Source organism: Lethenteron reissneri, chromosome 25 (assembly GCF_015708825.2).
Source record: "Lethenteron reissneri isolate LAM-NWPU_2019-01 chromosome 25, ASM1570882v1, whole genome shotgun sequence".
In the NCBI taxonomy this organism is placed as follows: Eukaryota; Metazoa; Chordata; class Hyperoartia; order Petromyzontiformes; family Petromyzontidae; genus Lethenteron; species Lethenteron reissneri.
The window spans coordinates 5,233,695-5,257,128 of NC_083803.1; the positions used below are offsets into that span (position 1 = coordinate 5,233,695).

Sequence of the window (23,434 nt, forward strand, 5' to 3'; positions counted from 1 at the left end):
GGCGACGGGGAATGAGATGTGCGCGCGCGTGCGATGCGTGCCTCTACAGAGGGCGAGGACCTGCATGTGCCTGAGACGTCGGACAACAGCCGGAAGCAGCTGATCCGCATGCGCAGCCGGAGGCACTTCTCCTACCGTGTGCCGGACGACGAGAAGATCTCCTTGAGGTGCCCACCCTGCCACGTGTTTGCGCGTGTTTTTTTTCGATTCTCCAAACTTTATAGGTTTAGCACTTAACTCATTCTGTGATCCGATTCGTTTTGCAGTTTTTTGTGTCAATGGGCGCTTTGGTTTATTTCTCATGCCTTGTTAATACTTTTACAATATATTGTGGTGTGAAAATATTGGATCCAGTGTGGTCTCAATGTTAAGGGTACGTGAATTTAAAAGCGATTAATATTTGCGCTTGATTCAATATATTCATCATGAGCTTAAGACTCGATTTTAATTTAACGACTTTTACAGTCTGATTAACGTTTGCTGCGTTACACAAGCGGCAGAATGAATGGTGTGCCACGTGCATTACATGCCGATTGCTTTGGCACAGACTAGCCATGATTCCACTCGCGTGCTCGTTTGGAGAGTATTGCCCTAATAAGCAATTCGCTTACCACTTGCAAACTGGTTGAGAGAGAACACCCTGTGTTGACCCGCATCATCCCCCCCCCCTCACTCGTGCTCTGCAGGGAGATGATTATACGGGACCCAGACCTGCGCTCCAAGCTCATCTCCGGTCCCACCAACTTCAACCACGTGGCGCACATGGGCCCCGGCGACGGCATGCAGATGCTCATGGACCTGCCCGTGGTGAGATTGCTGTGCCGCGTCGGTGGCGCCGCAACGCCGCCTGTCTCAAATCGTCGCTTCCAGACCTGCGGTGGCGCACTCCTTTCGTAGCACAGCGCTTCGGAGGCAGCGTTTGGGAGGGTTGTGTAGATTCTGTCGCGCAGCGACTCCCGGTCCCGCAGATTGTGGGGGAATTACAGCAGTTCGGTTCATCGCCCATCCTTGTGGATTTCGAGTGTTATTTAGCCCATATGCATGGTGGGTTTCCTCCTACGAGCAAAAGACTCTTTTAAGAAAAGGAAATTGGACAAGCATCGCGAAGTATGACTCCAATCTTTTAATAAATAATACGCATTTATCATTAATTTACCATCGGCTCTGTTAACTCAACTGGCTGAGCGAGTAAAGGGCTTTGCAGGGTCGGGGAGGACGGGGCGGTCGGTACGCTGAGGCGGTCTCGCCCCGCTCGCGCCGGCGCCACGGCCTGCCTCGTGCATCGACACTCATCCCGCTGCTGCTGCTGTCGCTGCTGTCGCTGCTGCTGCTGCTGCTGTCGCTGCTGCTGTCGCTGCTGCTGCTGCTGTCGTTGTCGTTGTTGCAGCGCTCGTCGACGATCCACGAGGAGCACCCGCAGGAGCGACCGCGCCCCGCCATCTCGGGCTCCTCCAGCATGGCAGCCATGCCGCGGCACTCGCACGCCGGCCTCTCCACCAGCCCCAGTGAGTGCTTGCCGTCCCACCACTCCTCCCGACTGAAACTCAACAATTTTTAATGAACCAGGTGCAATGCCCAATGAGCTATATAGTTCTTTTCAAGAAGTGACCTGGCCACATATGATAGCTCGGCAAAGTGGCTTATCGCTTGGAAGTTTATACCGGCCAAATACTCTTGAACGCACGTTTCTGAGTGTGGAGGGGAAAAAACGGAGGACCCGGACAAAATCCACATGACCACGGGGAGACAGACGCACAAACTTCAAATATACAGGCGTCAGGATTGGGATCGAACCCACATTCACCTGTATACCAGGCGAGGTAGTTAACATCTCGCCACCGTGACTAGAGGCCAGATCCTCGCACAGTCCGCACGTGTGAAGCACTGGCGCAGCAGAGTTTGACCCAAAAACCGGTGGATCCGATTGAGAAGCCGTCACGCGGTGGCGTGCCTCTAGACACGTGTGTTGGGTTCACGGTTCTGTTATTAATGCTGGCGTGGCCGAGTACCCAGCACTTGAGATCTGAGTTCAAATTGTGGGTTTCGGCCAAGAGAATGGTGTCTTTCTGGTGGTGTTGTTGTGTGTATGTACATATGGTTGTACGTGTGTGTGTTTTTTTTTAGTTTTATGTGGGCATGTGCGTGTACTCGTGTTTATGTGCGTCTCTAGTTGTGCGTACGTGAAGGATTGTCATTGCGTCTGTGCGTCGTTGCTCGTGGCTGCACTCGTGCTTCAGGCTCGCTTGCCCAGAACGGCAGCGCAGGGCGGAGGGAGGCGGGCGGCGCGACAGGCGGTGCCGGCCTGGGCAGTTCCGGTAGCGGGGGCTCCGGTAGCAAGAAGTGGCCCGTGGCGTCACCTTCGGACGGGTCCCTCTCGTCGGGCGGCCCCGACCAGCACAGCGAGGGCCACGGGCCCCGTGCCGACTCGGAGTTTGAGCGCGAGGTGAGACCCACTGCCCTCTCCCTGCCTCCCTCCCTCCCTCCATCCCTCCCATCCCCCACCTTTGCTTGTGCCCGCCGGCTGTGGTGTCTGCGCCATCTCCGCCGAGGCATTGGGACAAAACCGATTCTGCATTATTGATGGAGGCCGTTTTGTCCGGTCCGCTCGCCAACAACGAGTGGAAACTTAAGCTGCTGCTTGTTTTGCGAATGCAGCCAATTATCCCACCTATCCAGGAGCACGCCAGAAAAGGCAAACATGATGACGGTGTTGTCGGGTGCTCGTGTTGCGTGTTGTGGGATCATTTGCGTTTGGCTGGCACTCAACCGGCAATTTTCAGGTTATTGTGTGCGTGCACTAACGGTGGTGCATGTGTTCTGCCACGTGTCTGTGTGTTTTGTCTTCCTGCCGTCCGCCGCCCCCGCCCGTACGTTCCGTCGCTCCCACGCGGGACTCGCGCACTCGCTCGCCCTCTCCTGCCGGCGCCGCGAAGCAGGACTCGGACTCTCCACGCCACTCCACGGCCTCCAACAGCTCCAACCTCAGCAGCCCGCCTAGCCCGCTGTCTCCACCGCGCAACCAAGGTGGCGGCAGCAGCGGCGGCGCTGGTGGCGGCGGTTTGGGCGGCCACTCCCCGTGGGACCTTTGAGTCTGGGCACGCGCGACACCCAACGGCGGTGTTGGTGGTCGCATGCCCGCGCCATTCCTCCTCGATCGCCCCCGATGGTGACGACTGCAACGACGAGGACAAGATGGGGGGGGGGTGTGCCCAAAACCGGTGCTGGGAGTGTTCGGGGGGTGGGGGGGGGGTCTGCCCAGCCACGTTTGTCTTTTGCCTGAAGGGAGCCCCGCCAGGTGACCCCGCCCGTGCCCCACCCCGCCGCAGCCTGCGTGGGAGCGATGGAACGTCGTGTTCCTGTGGGGCCTCGGGGCTCCACGCGCCAGATGCCCCACACCGCTGCCTGTGAAGGGACCCCGGGCCCACCCACGCACGCACGCACTCACTCACACTCGTTTTCTATTCCTCTTTGTGTTGCTCCCCTCTCCCAACCCGGGGCTCCTGTGCCTGTCTACGGAGACAAGGGGAGGGGGCAGCTGGGAGTGTTAAAGAGAGTTTCGTTATAAATACCGATAATATAATAACTATAATTACAGTAATTACCGATTTAAAGAAAAAAAATTGAGAAACAAAAGAATTAACTTAAAATTGTCCTGAATTTTGTTCCACTTTCAGAACATGCAGAGTTGTTTTGTTTAACCCCGAGCCGTTGCTGCTACGTGCGGTCACCCGTCGTATTCAACGGTTCCAGGAGCCTCCAAGCAGATGGACGTAGGACGTCCCGTGCATCTCACGGCTGTCCCGTGTCCACGCTGCCTCCGTGATCCGACCACTAAGGCCACCGGCCACTGGCACTGCAGAACCTCTCCTGTGAGAGGCACCAGGGCGCTTGGCGAGCGGCGAAGCTCGGCGCTGTGCCACGCTCGTACCCCCCCCCCCCCCGCGTCGTCCCTATTGGGAGCAGAGCGGGGGCCTTGTACCGTTTGGGTGGGTGGGGGTTTGTTAAACGTTTTTTCCTGCGACCAGCAATCGCTTTGTGGTGGCTGCCTCTGACGGCATATGCAGTCTCCCGGAGTCTTCTTCACAGCCCCCACTTTTTGCAGCGGGAGGCGCCGGGGACGAGGGTGGTGGGGTCAAAACCAGCAGCACCGTGGAACTAGGAAACACTACAGCGTTGCGTGTTCTTGTCGACCCAACGCACGGCAAACGCGTGTTGCGGTTGTTTATTTCTGTAAGATATTTCCGATCACAAACTTGCGTGTGTTCTTTTTTCACGTGGTTATTTTCGCTGGAACATGCAGGTGTTTGTTTGTTTTTCTTTCACGTTTTTAATATTTTGTTGTTGTCGTTGCCGAAGTGGTGCAGACACAGCGCGGGACCCGTTACCTCGTGGTGTTGGTGGGGTGCAGAGAGATTTTTTTCTTTTTTTTCCGACCGGGAACAGTGCGCTGTGCGCCAAGCATTGTGTGCGGGTTGGTTGCGAGGGTCTGTGCCGTGGAGCCAGCGCGCGCAGGGGGATTGTGGACCATGTCAAGGTTGCAAAAAGTGATTCCTAAGTTTGCCTGCTCGGCGTTCAGAGCACCCGTCTCTACTACTGTTTTTAGCCGTCGCCAGAACAGAAGCTGCTCCCAATGTTATTACCTATCGCCCGTTGTAGCGTTCGTTTTATTTCCCTCACTCTAGACAGTGACCAAGACATAGTCGAGCTTGCAAATGGGGGAGGGGGGGGTGCTGTGGTAGACGCCGATTGAAAAATGCTTTATTTTGAAATTGTGCAGTGTCGACGGGGGTGTGATGAGCGAGTTGGAAACATCAACCCTGAACTGTGCGCTCTCTCGAGTGTGAGAATATGTACTTGTGTGCGCGAGTGCGAGAGTGTGAATACTAGTGCGAGTGTGCGCGCGTGCGTGTGTGTAAGTGCATGTTTGTTCTTTGCCGTCGTTGGGAATAATTACGGCGGCCAATCAATCAAAAAATTAAGACAAAAATTGTCATCCAATGTGCTAGCTTCATCTGGTTTCTGGGGTCTCAGGTTATCTGCATACTGTAGATAGATATGTTTTATTTTCTGGCTCGCCCAAGCAGTCCTTGTTTTGAGGGGGGGGGGGGTAATAACGTGTTACGCATGTGTTTCCAATATAATCTCTCATATCTGCAACTTCTGATTACTTTTTCGGTCCAAACGTGCACTGGCCCAGCTGTATAATCTTCACCACGCTCCCCGTGGGTGCGTCATAGCTCTCCGTGCCGCCCAAATCGCTGTAAATGTTTAAATTGTTTTGGATGGTGTGCAGATGTGGGTGGCAGTGTTTGTGGGTGGTGGGCGGGGCACCCACGTGATGTGGGAGAAGGCCTCGCACGCTCATGATGCGCATTCGTCGTCATCGCAAATCCGCCGCACCACTGTCTTCGTCACGGGCCCCCATGTGGGACCTCGTCGCGTTGCCAAGCCGAGGCCAATTTCACGGTCGCCTCCATAGCCCGGAGCTATGGCATCCACGAGTCGGGCATCGGGCCACACGACAAAACAGCCCTGGGCGGACGTGACGTCCCATCGGAAGGAGCCACCCATGTGGCCCCGAAGGCCATCTGCTCACTCTCCACCGAGTAGTTCAATGCACTGCGTCTTTCATCGCAGATTGCTCCGTAAACTCGCTCGTTTGCTCCCTCCCTCCTCTTTGCCATAGAGGGCCTGGGCCCCACGAGGCCGCTGAGGTGCCCAGGTGCTCGCCAGTGAGGCCCCATCCCCTGGCTGCTGGGCCCAACACGGTTTTAGGGCGGGGGGATGGGGGGTTGCGTTACATCTTGGGTGGGGCGAGAGGGGTGGGCATGTGAAAGCGGCTGCCACGGGGACTCTGTGGGCAGTGATTTCAGTGCCAGTATTTGTTGCCTTTTGTAAGCGAATTAATTGACACAAAGTACACGCAACAGATGACGACACCGTGTTCCCCCATGGCTTGCTAGCTTTGTTATTTTGTTTTTGTTTTGCGTCTGTAAGAATGTTGTACAGTTTTGCATGATAACGTGGGTGTATTTTTTTTAACATCAAAGGCACGCGGCATAGAGAAGAGCGTTCGCTTGTATTAATGTTCGGAGAAAAAAAATCACACCTTGGTTTTTAAATGAAATTTGCTGTAAGAAATATAAACTTAAAATTGTGCTGGGGCTTTTTTTTCTTTATTTTGCACACGAATATTTATAGAGGGGTTAGTGCATCGACAGCAGCAGGTTAAGAACACTTCGTAATAATGTTTGACACAAACATGATATCTTATATTAACCAAACCTTAAAACATTGCAAAATAAACATAAAAATCGACGACCCGCGGTGTGTGTGGAGGTCGCTTGTTTGCAAGGCATTGTGAAGCGATGACTGCTTCGCATCTCGTGACCGGATCACACGGTGATGGCTTGGGGTCGAGTTCACCTGATAATTGGGTTCGCACGATGCCCAGGTAACTTTGTACATGTGTCACATGCTACTCACGTGTTGAAAAATGTGTTTTTTTTTACTTATCCAGGAGATCCACACTTTTTCATGAGGTTCCTGCATTGGTTTTTATTTTCACTTTTCATCCAATTAATGTTGAGTATTATACAAGTGGGAGGAAACCGGAGCACCCGGAGAAAAAACACGCGCAAAGGGGGGACGACACGCGCTCCCCGTACAGATAGGAACAGCTGGCGATTAGCCCACTTGCCGTACTGCCTTTTCGCCGCTAGTCGAGCGAGGTACGGTGGCTCCTTAACGCCCACGGGGAAGGGAGTTCCACAACAACAACTTGTGTGTCTGTGCGGTGATCCACCAACCATCGCTGCCCCCCACAGTGATGGGTAACAGGCCTCGTGCGGAGCCACCGCCTGCCTGTCTCCACGAAAATTGCGTGACACGACTGGTCTCTCCCGCAGGGGGGCGCTGTGCTACCAACATGGATGAAGTTGCCGGAAATTGGGTCCTTTTGAATTGAGGGTCTTTTTTGATCCAGGCGCGTAGCTCTGGAGTGTGCAGACGGTGCAACTCCGTACCACGGTCCTAAGTCCACGGGCCGGGGGAGTGGATAAATGAACAGGGGGCCTTCATTGAATACCTTGCACCAGGGTCCATGCCTCCAGCTCTGCGCCACTGCTCGTTCGCGACAAACAACTCGTCAGCAGATTGAACAGGAAACAGCAGCAGCAGCGTCGTCGTCGTCAGCGGCAACACTAGTTGCAGTAGCTCTTAACTCCCATCGCCAGCAGCAGAAGTTGCTTCAGTGATACAAGCAGCAGCTACTTCAATCAGCAGCAGCATGAACGTTTATCACCGGCAGCATCATCGGCGGCATCAGAAACCCCCTGCACTCCCATGGGCAGGCGCCTGTATCCACTGTGACGGCCCACGTCTGCACTCGAGTGATGTTATCTGACTTCAAGAGGATTCGGGCGCTCGGCGCTTCCATTGGACATGTTATGGACGCGACCTCTTCGTGCGGGGCCCTCCCACCCAACGCGGCCGCGCGGGTGGCACGTGACGAGTTGCGCTCCCGGCAGCGGCCGAGTTCTTTGCTCGTGCGCACGGCGAGAACGGCGAACCCGGCCACGCACCGGGTGGGTCTACGACGCCACACGCCACCCTCGTCTCGCTGGCGCAACACGCTGATGTTGGACAGGCGAAGCTTCTGGCCTGAAAGTAAACAAAAAAAACTAATCCGTAGTACGATGCGGGGTTTCGAGACCTCATTTTGTCCTGGTGACCACACGTGGTTGTCTGAGCTGCGAGCAGCAGGGCGCAGCACGGTGCCTGCATCCGTGCGTTACGTCTCTGCAAAAGAGCCCCTCCATTAATAATCATGAGCGGGTGACGTCACTCCACATGCCGCACCCCTCCCCAATAACCACGAGGGGGTGACGTCGCTCCGCATGCCGCACCCCTCCCCAATAACCATTAGCGGGTGACGTCACTCCACATGGGGCAACCCCCCTCATTAATAAGCATGAGCCGAACAATTTTTCTATTGAACGTTTCAGATTTACTGCAATATCCACCCGTCCTTGGACGGGCAAAGAAGCGAGTATAGTATAGTGTATCTTTCTTTCATTGGTAGCGCTTCTTGTAATGGTTTTCCTTCGGAAATTCCAGCCACTGCAATTTGGAAATGTGGAATTTCCACCACGGCGGTATTGGGAAGGGACATCTTTTTTTCACGGGATGTCGTTTTGTGTGTTTATCAGAAATGAATTAGCGGTCAATCGCAGCCCCTGTTCGATCCACTGCTGGACGAAGGACTTCCCACGCAGGTGTCGGTTTGACGGGGTGGTGTTTGGCCATACTTCACCACGCTGGTCACTGCAGGTTGCTAAAGAAGGATAGGTGGGGTTTACCTAGGCAGGCTCCAATTTTAGCTGCTGATCGTCAGCTGTGGTCGAATTCATAGCGCAGCGCCACCACTCCTTCAAGTAGACTCTGACCGGGATAGGCCTGGATTAGTTCGGCCAGTTGTCGACTATGGGCTCGTGTCTGGTGATGCTAATCAATTTATCTTCTTGGTTCTTTCGGTAAAGTCACGTAGAAGGGAAATAATAAAATAATAATAAAAATAAAACATAATAAAATAACAGGTCTGTCGGGAAGACAGCGTCAGACGCTGTCTTCCCTTCACCTGAGGACGACTGCTTGCGTTGTGGCCGAAACGTCGTGAGAATTATTTTATGTTTTATTTTTATTATTTTATTATTTCCCTTCTACGTGACTTTACCGAAAGAACCAAGAAGATGAGCGGGAAATATGAAGCGCTTGATGGCTCGTGCTCCAAAAGCGTACCCAGTTTGTGCAGACTCGCGGGATTCTCTCTCCGTCGTAATTGCAACTCAACGTCAAGCCGAAATAATAAGGCGATCAGACACTTTGCAGTCTTGGGTCTTCCGAGTGCTGTCACCGTCACTGCCCAAAACTCCTGCGTGTTGGCACACGTGGCCACGCTGAAGTGACGGAGGGCCTCGACCGTGGCTCAATTTCAAATTAACTCCCGTGCGTGAACGGCTGTCGAAGTGGGTTTTTTTTCAGTACGTCGCAAAAAGCTTTCAGACCTCACCATTTGGACCATCGTCACTCTAAACGTCGCTTATCTCCAAACGGTTCAGTTTGTTTATGATCGGGCCTCGCTCGTAAAAAAAATGATGTCATGCCTCCAGGAGGATCAACACCTGACTTTACCGAAAGAACCAAGAAGATGAATCCCTGCAGTCACGAAAGCTTTAAATCGAAATTTAACCAGCCAATAGTTATACAGTCCTAAATTTAGCACTGATCCTCACCCTAACTGTATCGCTTTGGCAGATGTTTTTCGTTTGGTATCCACTTTCAGTGTGAGTGGTCGCAACACCTGGGCATTTAAATAATTTCCATCATCACAAACATCATCACAAACATCATCATCCCCATCATCAATATCATCTTTACCATAACCGCCATGGATACCACCTTTACCTCCGCCACCACTTAAACGCGTCTCCTCCTCGGAAGAGATCACGAATCTCTCAACGCAGTCCATCAAATGGGCCCCAACGCCTTTGTGTTTGTTTGAGGGAAGAGAATAAACGAGAGGAAACGAGAGAGCGAGAGACACGAGAGTGGGGTGCGCCGTGGAGAGGATGGAGACCAGAAAGGGGGAACAGAGAGAGAAAGAGAGCTTAGAGCGACACGGTCTTTGGGGAGATGGATAAGGGAAGCGGAGAGAGAGAGAACCCACAACCTTCTAGTCCGTAGGCAGCCGCGTTAACCATTACACCACAGAGAGAAAGCGATGGAAGAGCGAGGTGAGGTGAGCGAAAGAAGAGACGTTGGAGAGATAGGCGATAGACAACAGAGAGGCGGGGGACAGGAGACTTTGACTTCTAAACAACTTTTATTGCCGCCAGCAGCAACAGCACCGGAGGCGATTCCGATATGAAATACACAGTCACCAGCAAACAAATGGAAATAAACGCTACAATTCCACGCGCTGTGGCGCTAAAAGCACCTGCGCACAAGAGAGAGAGAGGTGGGGGAGAGGAGTGAGGTGTGGGGCAAGTGGTTCTTCCAGAAGCTGCGGTTCTAATCTTGTCCCAGAACCATGCGCAATAAACATACAACCGGCTCTCCAGAATGTTATTTTAAAAAAGAGAGGAGAGATAGAGAGGGGGGGTAGAAAGAGAGAGGGGGGGTAGAGAGAGAGAGGGGGGGTAGAGAGAGAGGGGGGGGGGGGTAGAGAGAGAGGGTAGAGAGATGGAAGGGGTAAGAAGGAGGAGAGCAGAGCTTGAAATATTTCGTGAAATCTTTCATTTAAAAAAGGTGGCGGGGGGGGGGGGCACATAAAGCAAAGCATTGAGAAAAAAAAACGAAATGATGAACGAAGCAAAGTGCCGGCTACACCGAGCGTCTTCTTGTTTTCTCTGATCGTAAAAAAGAGTGAGAGAGGGGAAAGAGGATGGCGATGAGAGCGCGTGGACGAGATGAGCGAGCGGTGGGAGGCGCTGTCTGTGACCAGCCCGCACGGGATGATGATGGTGATGGAGGAGGAGGATGAAACGGGGGGAGGGGGGGGCTCTCTCTGCGCGTTCGTTTCACGTTGCAGCTGATGCGTAGCTCCGCTTCCCGCGTGAGCCGGGTCGCTGGACTCCCCTTTGGGTGGTGGACTCAAATCTTAACCGAGTAGCCCCACAACGGTCCACCCCTGTCGACAAGCAGCACCGGAAAGGCGAAACGCGGCCGAGTGTGCACACGTGGTGGTGCCGGCCACCGCCAGGTAGGCATCAGCGGGTGCTCGCCAACAGCGCAGCCCCCCAGCTGCGTGCAGGGCGACACGAGGGACCTTTGTCCCGTGCGTCTATGAGGGCACGTGTGATCATCGTCTTAGTGAGTGTGTGTGTGTGTGGTAGTGGGGAGCGGTGGTGCAGCGGTTAGCGCGCTGCGCTACGAACCCGGCAACCCGGGTTCGATTTCAACTCACGACCAACACCGGTGACGATTATGTGAACCGGTCCTGTGCCTCCTCTAGGTCGACCCAGCCTCAAATGAGTACCTGGTGCGATGTGTAAACATCGCGACTAGGGAAACAAAGGCAGCCGGGCGTGGTGTTGGTCACCCACCCCCTCGTGTACCGTGCCGACCTTCATAGGTGCTCGCTAACAGCACTTGCCCTACAGTCTGTTAAGGCTATACGGGGGGGGGGTCATTGTCTTTGTATTGTATGATAGTGAGTGGGGAGCGGTGGTGTCGCGGTTAGCGTGCCCGAGGACCCGAGGTCGATTCCCGCTCACGGCCAACACCGGTGACGATTACCTGACCCGGTCCTGTGCCTCCTCTAGGTCGACTCGGTCTCAAATGAGCACCTGGTGCGGTGTGTAAACATCGCAACTGGAGAGACAAAGGCGGTAGGGCGGGTGGGATTTGGCGATTTGGGGAGGAGGGGGAGAAACCCGCGATCCCACTGCCGTGTTCTGCGTGGCCAAACATCCCCAGCAGTGACCGAGGACTCGAGGGTGAGACCTTTGACGGGTACATTGAGAATGTAACACAGGCACATACGTTACCGTCTGTCGGCGTTGGCGTCACACTCCACGGCAGGCGAATTACTCGGTCCACGGGGCTCTTGAGCAATGCAGAACTCTCCGCTGAGCCTGCCCGCCAAGTAAGACGAATCAACAATCGGCACCGTAATTATTGGGGCCTAAATGCTAACGTTCACAATTGCCGATGTCCTGGTTGTGAACGTGACTCGGCCGTATTTGCGCCACATTACATCTTGACAGGGCTTCTAGAACATCACCGGAGCGTTGCATCAGTCGCAACCTTCCTCTACATGCGATTTATATTCACGTGTACGCACGGCAGCCTCGACATCATTTGATGTGATAGCGCAATCCAGAATTCCTCACGTAAACAAAGACAAAGATGCCCCGTATAGTACTCACACCGTTGTTGTGGCAAGTGCTGCTAGCGGATGGGTGGCTAGCACCACGATCGGCCGCCTTTGTCTCCCCAGTGCTAATATTTGCACACCACACCGGGTATTCATTTGAGGCTGAGTCGACCCAGGGGAGGCCCAGGACCGGTTCAAATAATCGGCACTTGTGGTGGCCGTAAGCGGGAATCGAACCCGGGTCGCCAAGTTAGGAGCTCAACGCGCTCACCTATACACTATTGCTCTTTATACCAAGGTGTGTATATACAGCTCTGATTATCATCTCGCATTGTGACTTAAAGGCCATTCGCACTCGCTCACAATTTCACACAATCTCTCTTTCACACAGCACCTCTCTCTCTCATACTCCGTCTCGTACCCACCTCCCCACCCGCACAAAATGTCACACCACGCACCCTCTCTCCCTCTACAAAGACAAAGATCACCCGCATGGCCTTAATAGACTGTTGGGGCAAGTGCTGGTAGCTAGTAGCACATTTGAAGAGCCGTCACGGCACACGAGGGGGTGGGTGGCCAGCACCACGCCCGACCGCCTTTGTCTCCCGAGTGGCGATGTTTACAACACCGCACCAGGTTACTCATTTGAGCCTGAGTCTATCCAGGGGACGCCCAGGACCGATTCAGATAATCGTCACTGGTGTTGGTCGTGAGCCACACTCACCCTTGCCCCCACACTCTCTCTCACTCTCACAGACACACACACACGCGCACTCTCCCTTACAGGGATGACAGACAGCGATCGCGATAGGAATAGGAGACGTGGAGAGAGCGGTGGGAGGCAGGGGGGGGGAGTCGGGGAGAGGCATGGAGAGAGGCGCAGGGGAGTAGCGTGGTCACGGCTCCCTGCGCCGCGATGCCCGAGTTGCGCTTCGCCTCTCTGTTGTTGTTGTGATGCGCGGGTGGCTGGGGGAGGAGTGCTCGCTGACGCCTTCACCCCCAGCGCATCGCGGAGCGCGGAGTGGTGCCCGGCAATGCGTGACCCAGCCGAGTCCGTCGGAGAGCGACGCGACCACGTGTGCAGGCTGCACGACCACGTGTGCAGGCTGCACGACCACGTGTGCAGGCTGCACGACCACGTGTGCAGGCTGCACGGACCACGTGTGCAGGCTGCACGGGTCACGTGTGTAGGCTGCACGGGTCACGTGTGTAGGCTGCACGACCACGTGTGCAGGCTGCACGACCACGTGTGCAGGCTGCACGGACCACGTGTGCAGGCTGCACGACCACGTGTGCAGGCTGCACGGACCACGTGTGCAGGCTGCACGGATCACGTGTGCAAGCTGCACGGATCACGTGTGCAGGCTGCACGGACCACGTGTGCAGGCTGCACGGACCACGTGTGCAGGCTCCACGTTCACGGGTGCAGGCTGCACGATCACGTGTGCAGGCTGCACAGCCACGTGTGCAGGCTGCACGGATCACGAGGCCTTATTCTAAGTTGCCTTAATCGAAGTTGTCTTGTGGTTGTTGGTTGTTTGACTTGCATCCCACTGGGATTTTTGCACACAGCGTTGGTCTACGGTGCTTTTTCTGCAATATTTTGCTGTCTTTTCTTGGATTTTCTGTTTGCACTCAAGTCACATATTCACTTTAAGATGTTTTCTTGTTCATGTTTTTGTTTGTTTTTGTTGCGGTTGCACCCGATTCAAGAGCCGAATGGCTCACAGGGCTATACCTAATAAATGAACTTGAAATTAACTTGAACTTGAGTGTAGGCTGCACGGATCACGCGTTCACGTGTCCACGTGTCCGCGTGTGCGCCCCGCATGGATCGCATGTCCGCGTGTGCGCACCGCATGGATAACGCGTTCCCGTGCTCCCGTGCTCACGTGTGTGAACTGCAGGGAACGCGAGTGGGGTGTAATTGACTGGACTCGGTCGGGCTGGAGTGAGGAATGAGTTGGATTGGGTTGGGTCGGGTGGCGGGGGAGTTGGAGTTGCCCAAACTCTGCTGGATGAGATTCAGAAAACTCGAAACCGTGAGGTTGCCGCGTGTCTCAAGAGGTATCGAGCAGCCACGGCTGACATCCTGGGGGGTAAGCGGCGCTGTCACCAATCACTCGCGCACAAAATGCGCGTGGCGCGTGACTGGGTTTGGTCCAAATTCCACCACTGCGAGAATTAAACATTTCGGTTTGACTGCCGTGCCAAAAATAAATAGAAGAACCTTCCTCGCTGCAGCAGTGCCCCGCGCGTGTCAGCAGCAGCAGTCGCTTCGAATGATCTCGGGAGTCGTTCCGTGATTTCTGATTTTTGCCGACCATGTGATGACGCGCGGCTCACTGCGAGGGGTCCGGATGGCCCCTCCACCCCCCCCCCCATGCAGTGCCGTCTCACGAAGAACGACAAAGAGTGATAAAAACAATGTGTTAACACTTATATAGGACTATCGTTTTTAATGGGGGAAAAACACGATAACAAATGTGATGTTAATAGCTTCAAAGAGTAAAAAAGTCTCCCACTTTCATTTGCCAGTAGAAAAATATGATAATTGTTTTTTTACCCTTTTAAAATCATTTATATTAAGTTCGCTTGCTTGCTTAGGACCGTGCAAATCTTTCGCTCGTTTTTTAACCCACTTCCCGTGATCCAATAGAGCTGACATTTTCCACACAGACTTGTTGTGTGTGACAATTAATTTTCGTGAAAAAAAATTCCAAAATTTTACACCGTTTAGGGAAAACAAATTAAATATTTAATTACCAATTGCTTAATGGTGGCAGACAATCATCTGACCCATAGGTGGCAGCCATCTCAAGCCAGAGGACGAGAGGACTCTAGCCGCCACGCATATAAAGGATTTATAGTGAAACACTTTGTTTTTACGGGTTTACTTGTTACAAGGAGTCATGTTTGCATATACCACAATACCTGCAGTCATAATGCAATAAAAAAACACAACTCTGATAATGTATGCACTGTCCTTGAAGTTGATTGGTCCACACCCGAGACAGCTTTCCTTAGAGCCTAGTCTCACATGGTGTTGGACCACTCGTTCGCCATCATTGTCAACGCGCCTGGAATCTTCTCCAGGTGGTCCCCGGAGGCCGGAGGCGGCACATTTCTCGCGGTTTTGTTGCAAATTCTCAGAAGCGTTCACATGTTTTTTTTTCAAGCACCCTGCATTTAAACATCGCCTTCATACAAGACGCTTTACAGGAGTTGTGAGTGGTAGAACGAGAGTGGTGAATAGTGAATAGTGATGGGGGTATGGGGAGAGGGAGGTTTAGTGGGTACGGGGATTCCGGTGGGTACCTAGGGATGGGAGGGAAGGACGGGGCCAGGGAGCCGATGCGGGGGTCTTGAGGGAGGAGCGGCAACTCGACAGGGGGAGGCTGCTCCTCGCTTCACGTGGAGGGGAAGTTTGTTCCAATGCAAGGGGGGCAAGTAGGGAAAGGGAGCGTCAACGGGGATTGCGCACAAGGAGAGGGTTAGGGGGTCCGGTGTAGAGTCGGAGCCATCGAGAGCAGAGCGGGTGGTTGTGGGGGGGTTGGCACAATCCTGTAAAACGTCCCGTGCAGAAGGCCTCGAGGCTGGAAATGTCATCAAATCTGATGTTTGTCTACCTGGGGCAGAATGACGGTGTCACAGCGTCCACACGGACCAGCTGGCAGCGCTGCGCCGCTCCTGATCCCCGCTGTGCGGCACGGGGCAGAGCGCTGCTGGCTCTCGCCTCCACCGCCACACTCGCCCCCAACCGCCGTCTTACTCGACGACGCACGACGACAGTGATGATGATGCACACGCGGCGCGGTGCTCCGAGCCGAGTTCGTTACGGGGTGTGGCTGGGAGCGGCTGCGCGTCGCTGCTCATCGCAGTCACACAAAGACGAAGATGCCCCGTGTAGCCGTGACAGAATGTCGGGGCAAGTGCTGTTAGCGAGTAGCACCTGTGAAGGCTGGCATGGCGCACAAGGGGGTTGCGTGGTCAACACCACGCCCCACTGCCTTTGTTTCCACAGTGGCGATGTTTACACACCGCACCAAGTACTCACTTGAGGCTGAGTCGACCTAGGGGAGGCCCAGGACCGATTCAAATAAGCATCGCTGGTGTTGGGCCGCGATCGGGAATCGAACTCGGGTAGGCCGGGTTCGTAGCGCGGCGCGCTAACCGCTGCACCACCGCTCCCCACATACGCGCGCACGCACGGACACGTGTACGCACGCGCGCGACACGACACGAGTATTCGAGGATGCGCTTATCGCGGGGTCACGTTCATTAGGGAGCATTCACGCGGCGCTCTTCCTCCTCATCGTCCTCCTCCTCCTCATCATCATTCCCACGCCTCCTCGGCTCCTTTGTTCTCAGCGCGATAAGCCACCCGCCTGGTGGAGGAGGTGGGGGGGGAGGTTATTTTTTTTGTTAAATGTTATTTTTAGTTTGTACCCTTGTTTAGACAGCTAAGCCTTTCTCTCGCGCGCGCACCCACTGTCTCGCCACTCGTTGCGAGGAGGAGTCCTGAGAGGTTTTGTTCGCAGTCGGGGCCGATGCATATTTCCGATTGACTCATTTGCGGTTAAAGCTTGACTCAAAGCTTTCGTGACTGCAGGAATTCATATTCTTTGGGTCTTTCGGTAAAAAAACTAAAAAATAACAAAATAAAACGTCGACGTTTCGATCGCAACACAAGCGGTCGTCCTGAAGATGACCGCTTGTGTTGCGATCGAAACGTCGTCGTTTTATGTTATTTTGTTATTTTCTTGGAACCTATCTACGTGACTTTACCGAAAGACCCAAAGAAGATAATTTGCCGTTGTAAATTCTTTGTTCTGGGGGAGCGGGGGGGGGGGTTCAAATTTGGCAAAAATGGTGACCATGAAGCCGCCAACACGACGACCTACTCTGGCGAATGCCGTCACGGCGTCGTTATAACCCCCACTGTGATCAGCACGTTTGGCTACGTAGGGTGCAAAAGAAGTTCAGCATGCACACATACACGCACTATTGTTCCGGTAAAGACGCCCGCAGTATTTATGAGGGCGGCCCGCTGGTTTCGAACCGTGCACCTCTGCAGCAGCAAGCGGCTAACGGTTCCACCGCCCCTCTGGATGAGAGCGTGTAACAGTTTTATGCGATTGTCTGTATTGGAACACATACACCGTATTAAAAATACATATTATTCTTCTTTGCTTTGGCTCTGCATTTGAAAGTTCCATAAACAATATTGAGGTGCGTCTTATAATCCAGCAGGTGTCTGTGTATGCGCACGCACGCACGCCACTATGTATGTTAAACTTTGTTGACACCGGGCACACTTTTTTTTTGGGGGGGTGCGTCTTACTTTCCGGAATGTCCCATGATCGGGAGAATTCGGTAACACAGAATCAAGCGTCGAGCAGTAAGGGCAGTGACGGCGATAGAGCCATCAGCATGTCGGCCTTGGCGGATGAAGTTCTTCCAGCAGCAACAGCGATTTCCACTGAACTGGGGCTCTCATCGGGAGACGAGCGGCCTGCAGCGCCAGGGGAGGGCTCGTGCCCACTCCGTCAGACCGACTCGGCAGACTTCGTTTTTCTCCACGCCTGATGAAGACCGCTTGTGTGGCGATCGAAACGTCGCGGGTTTTGTGCTTTTGTTATTTTCGATTTATTTGTATTTTTTATTATATTGTACTTTTTTTATTGTGGGCTTTTTGCTTTTATTATTTTCAATTTATTATTATTTAATTAAATGTTGTTCTTTTCATATATTTTTTCTATCTACGTGACTTCATCGAAAGAACCAAGAATATGAATTCCTGCAGTCACGAACGGTTTAAGTCAAAATTTAGACTTTGTTTCATTGTCCGAGTCCTGTTGATGAGAACGCGGAGATTGTGAACCCGCTCCTCCGTCCGTTTGTTGTGTTTCTCCACGTTGATGGTCAGGCAGGCTGGTAGGCAGGCTGTCTGGCTGACTGACGAGCAGGCAGGCAGGCAGGCAGGGCTAGATTTACGTTGATGCGATTTTATTTTTCGTGCTCGCGGTGACTCAGACCCGTGTCTGTTTATTTGTTATTTCATTATTTGATGGCGATAAAAAGCTGGCACAAAAATAGCCACGGCGAGTCGATTTCGACAACGCCGAGTGAGCATCGATCCGCGGTTACGCACGCGCCAGCGATGTGGTGCCGCCAGAGTTGCTGGGTCTGGGGGGTCAGGGTTCGCGCCGGGGTCACGGACCGCATGTGCCGCGGTCGTGATTTGGGGTCGAGGGTTTTGGGGGGTCTCGCTGGGGCTGAGCCATGGAGCTCGGAGGACGCCCGAGTCTCGAGTGGGTTTGGGTTTAAACGTGATCGCAGGAATTCATGACCTTGGCTTTTTCGCTAAAGTCACGTAGGTAGAAAACAATAAAATACAAATTTAACAAAATTATGAATAGATACAAAATAAAGGCAAAACCCGCGACGTTTCGACCGCAACACAAGCGATCTTCATCAGGCGCCTGATGGAGGCCGCTTGTCGAAACGTCGCGGGTTTTTTTATAATTATAATTGAAATGTAATTTTTATTTTCTACCTACGTGACTTTGCCGAAAGAGCCAAGAATTTGTGTCATTTTTGTTTTGTTTACTTTAAACATCGCCTTCTCGTCACGGCAGCGTCTGTGATGTCAGCACCGCTCCATGTCGGCCTCAGCGTCGCTCTGCACGCTCCTATTTGTTGTACGGTACTTGTAGGCGTCTCGCAGGGGAATTGAAGCGACGTAGGCCTAAAACCCGTTCACGCTTTACGAGTGAAACCTGTCAAACTCACTCTGCGCTGTCGCTTGCTGGGACGATTTTGTTCATATTCCGGGTTTGGGGGTGGGGGTCAGCTGCTACTCACAAATCCGCAGCAGCAGCAGCAGCGGCAGCAGCGGCATCGGCTGAGTGAGCGACACGGAGGCGCGTGGCGCGCCACTGCCTCCTGTGCTCACAGGGGGTTGGATTCCTTCATTGGACACAATCGTTGTGCGCCTATCGGCGTCATCTGGTCCAACCCATGTGAGACTAGGCTCTAAGGAACGCTGTCTCGGGTGTGGACCAATCAACTTCAAGGATAGTGCATACATGATCAAAGTTGTGTTTTTTGTTTGCATTATGGCTGCAGGTATTGTGGTCTATGCAGACATGACTCCTTGTAAAAAAGGTGTCAGTTTTGTTGCCAGATAGAAGGGTAAAAAAACAATTATCATACACACAATCGACTCAACTCCGAGCCCTGCGATTCCGACCACGAGGAGCCGGAAGCGTGCGGAGCGCGCCAGCAACACGCGCGGCCGCCTTTGTCTCCCTCGTGGCGATGTTTTCACGGCACAAACACACAAATCAATGTGGTAGTTCTGCGCGCCAACTTGCGCCTCACTGACTTGTTGACTCCATCTCCGCCGAGATTTCCAGCTGGGCCGTGGTGGGGGGAGGTGGGGGAGGTGGTGGTGGGGGGGGGTGAGACAAGAGCGAAGGAACGCGCAGCCGTGTAAGGTCACACGATCCATAGTCCCGGATCGCCTCGATCGCCGTCCGCTCCACCGACCTCAAGGGCTCCCAGGGGCACCCATCCCCCCCCCCCCCCCCACCATCAAGCTGTGATCCCATCCGCACCGTGCGTACATTCCGACATCATTAGGTCCATCCCTGCTCTCATCCTATACACCCCTCCTACTCACCTCTGTTGTATACCCCCCTCCCCACCCCCACCCACTGCTCGTGTGCAGCCTCTGCGTCCCCCGAGACAAACTCCTTTACATCTCTCTCCATCTTTTTATATCTCTGTGCTCTCGGTCACCCACCTCTCAGTTACTCCACCCCTCTCCCCTGGCCATCACCCTTCTCTCACAGCCACCCATTCCTCCGTATCGTCACTCCTCGTAACCCTCCTCAATCCATCGCCCCCCCTCCCCACCCACCCCCCCTTCTCTCTCCATCCCTCTTTCCCTATTGCCACCTAATTGCCTCCCCCTCTCCATCCCTCTATCCATGCCCCCCCCCTTCCCCTATCACTCGCCCCCCCCCCCCCCCACAGCCCCCGCGAGAAGTCCCGGACCACGCGCGCGGCTCCCAATTAAGGAGCGCAAGGCAGCGCCGTCGGAAGCGGCCTCGCTCTTAATCACCCACGCGGACGCGGAGCCAATCAATTCCAGTGCGGAGAGGGGGGGGAGGCAGCGGAGGGTGTTTGATGGCTGTTGATGCGTGGATTCATTGCACAGTTCATGCGTGTGTGTTATACATAGCACGTGTGTGTGTGTGGTCACCCCCCCCTTCCCCCCACCCCGTGTACCGTGCCGGCCTTCGTAGGTGCTCGCTAACAGCACTTGCCCCTACAGTCTGTTAAGGCTATACGGGGGATCTTTGTCTTTGTTGCCAATGAACAGTGGTTGTTACTTTGGGCACGGTGGCGGGATGTTAACCATCTCGCCTGGTATACAGGTGGTCGTGGGTTCGACCCCTGACCCCTGCTGTGTATTTGGAGTGTGCGTGTCTCTCTCCCCGTGGTCGCGTGGATTTTTCTCCGGGGTCCTCCGGTTTCTACCCTCCACATTTAGAATCGGCGTCACGGCGTTTCGAGTGTTTGGCTGCTTTACATTTCCACGTGATAAGCCACTTCGCTGAGCTATGATTTGCGGCCAGGTCGCTTCTGAAAAAGAGCCGTACAGCTCAGTGGGCCGTCGTACCTGGTGCAATAAGCAGAGTAAATCATCGTCAATAGTCAGGGGCCCTTTAGCGGTAATTATGCTGGCACACAGCCGTAGACATTTCACCTTATGTTGCCCTCTGAACCCTAAAATTGTGTAAACCTGTTCATGCGGTTTTACAAATGTGTCGGGCGCTGCGACACTTTGTGCTCGCGTGGCGGACTGCCTTACGTCGACAGACCCTCCTACTCCATGTTTTCGTTTCTTAAAATAAAAACACATCGAGTGAGAAAATGAATCACTACCTCTGACAAACTCGCGCAGGAAATAGCCGATGGCTTCAAATGCCTGGAGCTAAGCAGGTCTCAGCCTGGGTTAGTCGTTGGATGGGCGACCACTGGGACGGGAGACAAAGGCGGCCGGGCGTGGCACCGAACCGCGTGCTATTACATCACGTGGCGCTCGTGCCGGAGTTGACGCTGGCCGCACTTGCCCTGAACCCAGAGACCCCGAGCTCGATTCCCGGCAGACACACATTGACGATTATTTTAACCGGTCCTGGGCCTCCCCTAGGTCGACTCAGACATAAATGAATACCTCGGGTGGGTGTGTAAAGCGTGGACGCTCGGGAGACGAAGGCGGCCGGGCGTGGTGCTGCTGCTCGCTAACAGCACTTGCCCCGACAGTCTGTCAAGGCTACACGGGGGATCTTTGTCTTTGGGAGTATGTTATCTCCGTGTGTGTGTGTGTGCGCGAGTGTGCGTACGTTTGTGTTTTCGTGTGGCTGCGCGTGCGTAGGCGTGCAGGCTCCGCTGTGTGTACGTTCATTAATGTTTTATTCTTTCTTGTTCGGTCGAAACGGCGCCGCCGGGCGATACGATTGGGGATTCCTGGGTGCCGCCGTCGCCGCCGCCACACTTAACGGGAGCTCGCAGACACTTGGCACGGTGGCATTTGTCACGAGGCTCCCGCAGTTACTCTTTAATTGGCGACACGGGGAGTGAGGGAGGCGAGAGAGAACAGATCATCCCCCCCTCCTCCTCATCCCCCCCTCTCCTCCTCCTCATCCCCCATCCTCATCCCCCCTCCTCCTCCTCATCCCCCCCCCCTCTGCTCCTCACCCCCCCCCCCTCCTCATACCCCCCTCTCCTTATCCCCCCCCCTCTCCTCCTCATCCCCCTCTCCTCATCCCCCCCCCCCTCTCCTCCTCATCCCCCCCTCCTCCTCATCCCCCCTCTCCTCCTCCTCATCCCCCGCTCCTCCGCCCTCCTCGCTCGGCAAACGGAGCGTAATTCAGCTGCTCTGTTCTGGCCACGGAGACCCCCATCACCATCACCACCACCATCACCACCGCCATCACCACCACCATCACCACCACCATCACCACCACCACCACCATCACCACCACCACCATCACCACCATCATCACCACTACCATCACCACCATCACCACCACCACCATCACCAACATCGTCACCACCACCATCACCACCATCTCCACCACCATCACCACCCTCACCACCACCATCACCACCTCCATCACCACCCAGGGGTCTGCCGCGCGCCAGAAGCTGTAAGCGGACACCTTTAACGAAGGGCAGCCGAGTTTAGGCGAGCGAGACCGTTGCCACTTCAATGGGGGAGGCGGAACATTTTTGTGTCACCACCGGATCGGGATGATCGAGCGATGAAATCAGTTGGCGTGCGCGTGCGAAACAAAGGTGCGTTTGGGGGTGGGGAGGTATTGCATCGCGCGGCTTGCAGTGGCCTTCATGCAGAAGGGGATTGACCGTGGCTGGTGGTGGTGATGATGATGATGATGATGGATCAGGTTAATGTGTCACGAGTACGCGTTCACGTACCTCGTCAGTGCACTACCGGCCAATGCTAAATTGTATGGCGAACAATTTCTGCTAGGAATTAAACACGAAACATGCTTGATATCGGTTTGACTGCCACGCAAAGAACATTTATCCAGAACAGAGCGAGGAGGCCTGCACCTACCTCTTCGTGTGTGTGGGCACAGTAGATATCGCAAATAGACTTCAGAAGTAGTTCTGTGATATCCGCTTCCACGGGCCGTTTCTCTAACATGGAATGATGCGGAACTTACTGGGAGAGTTCCGAACGGATTCTGGATTTCATGGCATGACGTTGGTGCAAATGAAGTACCGGTGAAGACGCTTGACGCCGAGGTTGAGGCACACGTATATTTATTTCACAATACGACAGTGGGCATATACACACTCGAGGGGGTATCGGCCCCCTCACCCGTATAACTCGGGATACACCCCTAGCTAACTCTGTCCTAGCCCCGAATCCTCCACTAATGGGCTAGGGGAGGCTAACTGGCCCGACACTGGTAAGTCGGGCCCGGTACCCGGAGTTCCAGACCAGCTCTTACAAGAGCACCGGCTCTGGCTTTCGGGACCACGCCGCTGGCTCAGTCCTGTCCGGCCCTGAAAAGGACATCGAACTAGGGGAGTCCAGGGCTCTATCTAAGACGTCTTCAGTCTTCTTCCCTTAGCTTAAACATAACTGACTCGAGCCCTTTGAACATCCCCTTTTATACCCAACCCCTCCCTGAGGGGTGGGGCCCCGGGGGATCATAACGTTCGAACCAGCCCCCCCCCAGGGTGTCTGGCTCGGACGTCGTAGAGGGCACCTCCTCGTGCACTTACGTAGCCCCGCCCACTGTGTTTGTTTTCCATAGGCTGCCATGCATAACGGGCCCTCTCTTTAACACCCCTACATCACCCCCCCCCCCCCCGCATAGCTTGCAGCCGTCCCGGCTGCCAACATACAAAAATGACAATAAAAGTGCATTTACACCTTGACCGCGCGTGTGCCTCACTATTTTTCAACAATAACAAGAACAGCAACAAGAACACAACAAAATGCAA

General features: G+C 54.2%; 2 protein-coding genes across 5 annotated transcripts in view; both read left to right on the forward strand.

The window, feature by feature from the left end:
• The window catches only part of LOC133347083 (serine/threonine-protein kinase MRCK alpha-like), an 85,017-nt gene extending 78,694 nt beyond the window's left edge, over positions 1-6,323 (forward strand). For 2 of the 4 annotated variants that reach the window (XM_061559020.1, XM_061559022.1), the window contains 5 exons: positions 50-167; positions 687-807; positions 1,388-1,505; positions 2,238-2,443; positions 2,934-6,323. In XM_061559020.1, the coding sequence (XP_061415004.1) occupies positions 50-167; positions 687-807; positions 1,388-1,505; positions 2,238-2,443; positions 2,934-3,089 (719 nt within the window). In that variant the 3' untranslated portion in view covers positions 3,090-6,323. The remainder of the gene's footprint in view (positions 1-49; positions 168-686; positions 808-1,387; positions 1,506-2,237; positions 2,444-2,933) is intronic. The other 2 variants (XM_061559021.1, XM_061559023.1) reach the window with 1 other exon arrangement.
• Positions 6,324-12,912: 6,589 nt separating this feature from the next.
• LOC133346887 (serine/threonine-protein kinase MRCK alpha-like) overlaps positions 12,913-23,434 on the forward strand; it is a 51,431-nt gene continuing 40,909 nt past the window's right edge. The window contains 2 exon segments of the mRNA XM_061558716.1: positions 12,913-13,039; positions 13,134-13,190. Coding sequence (XP_061414700.1) covers positions 12,913-13,039; positions 13,134-13,190 — 184 coding nt within the window.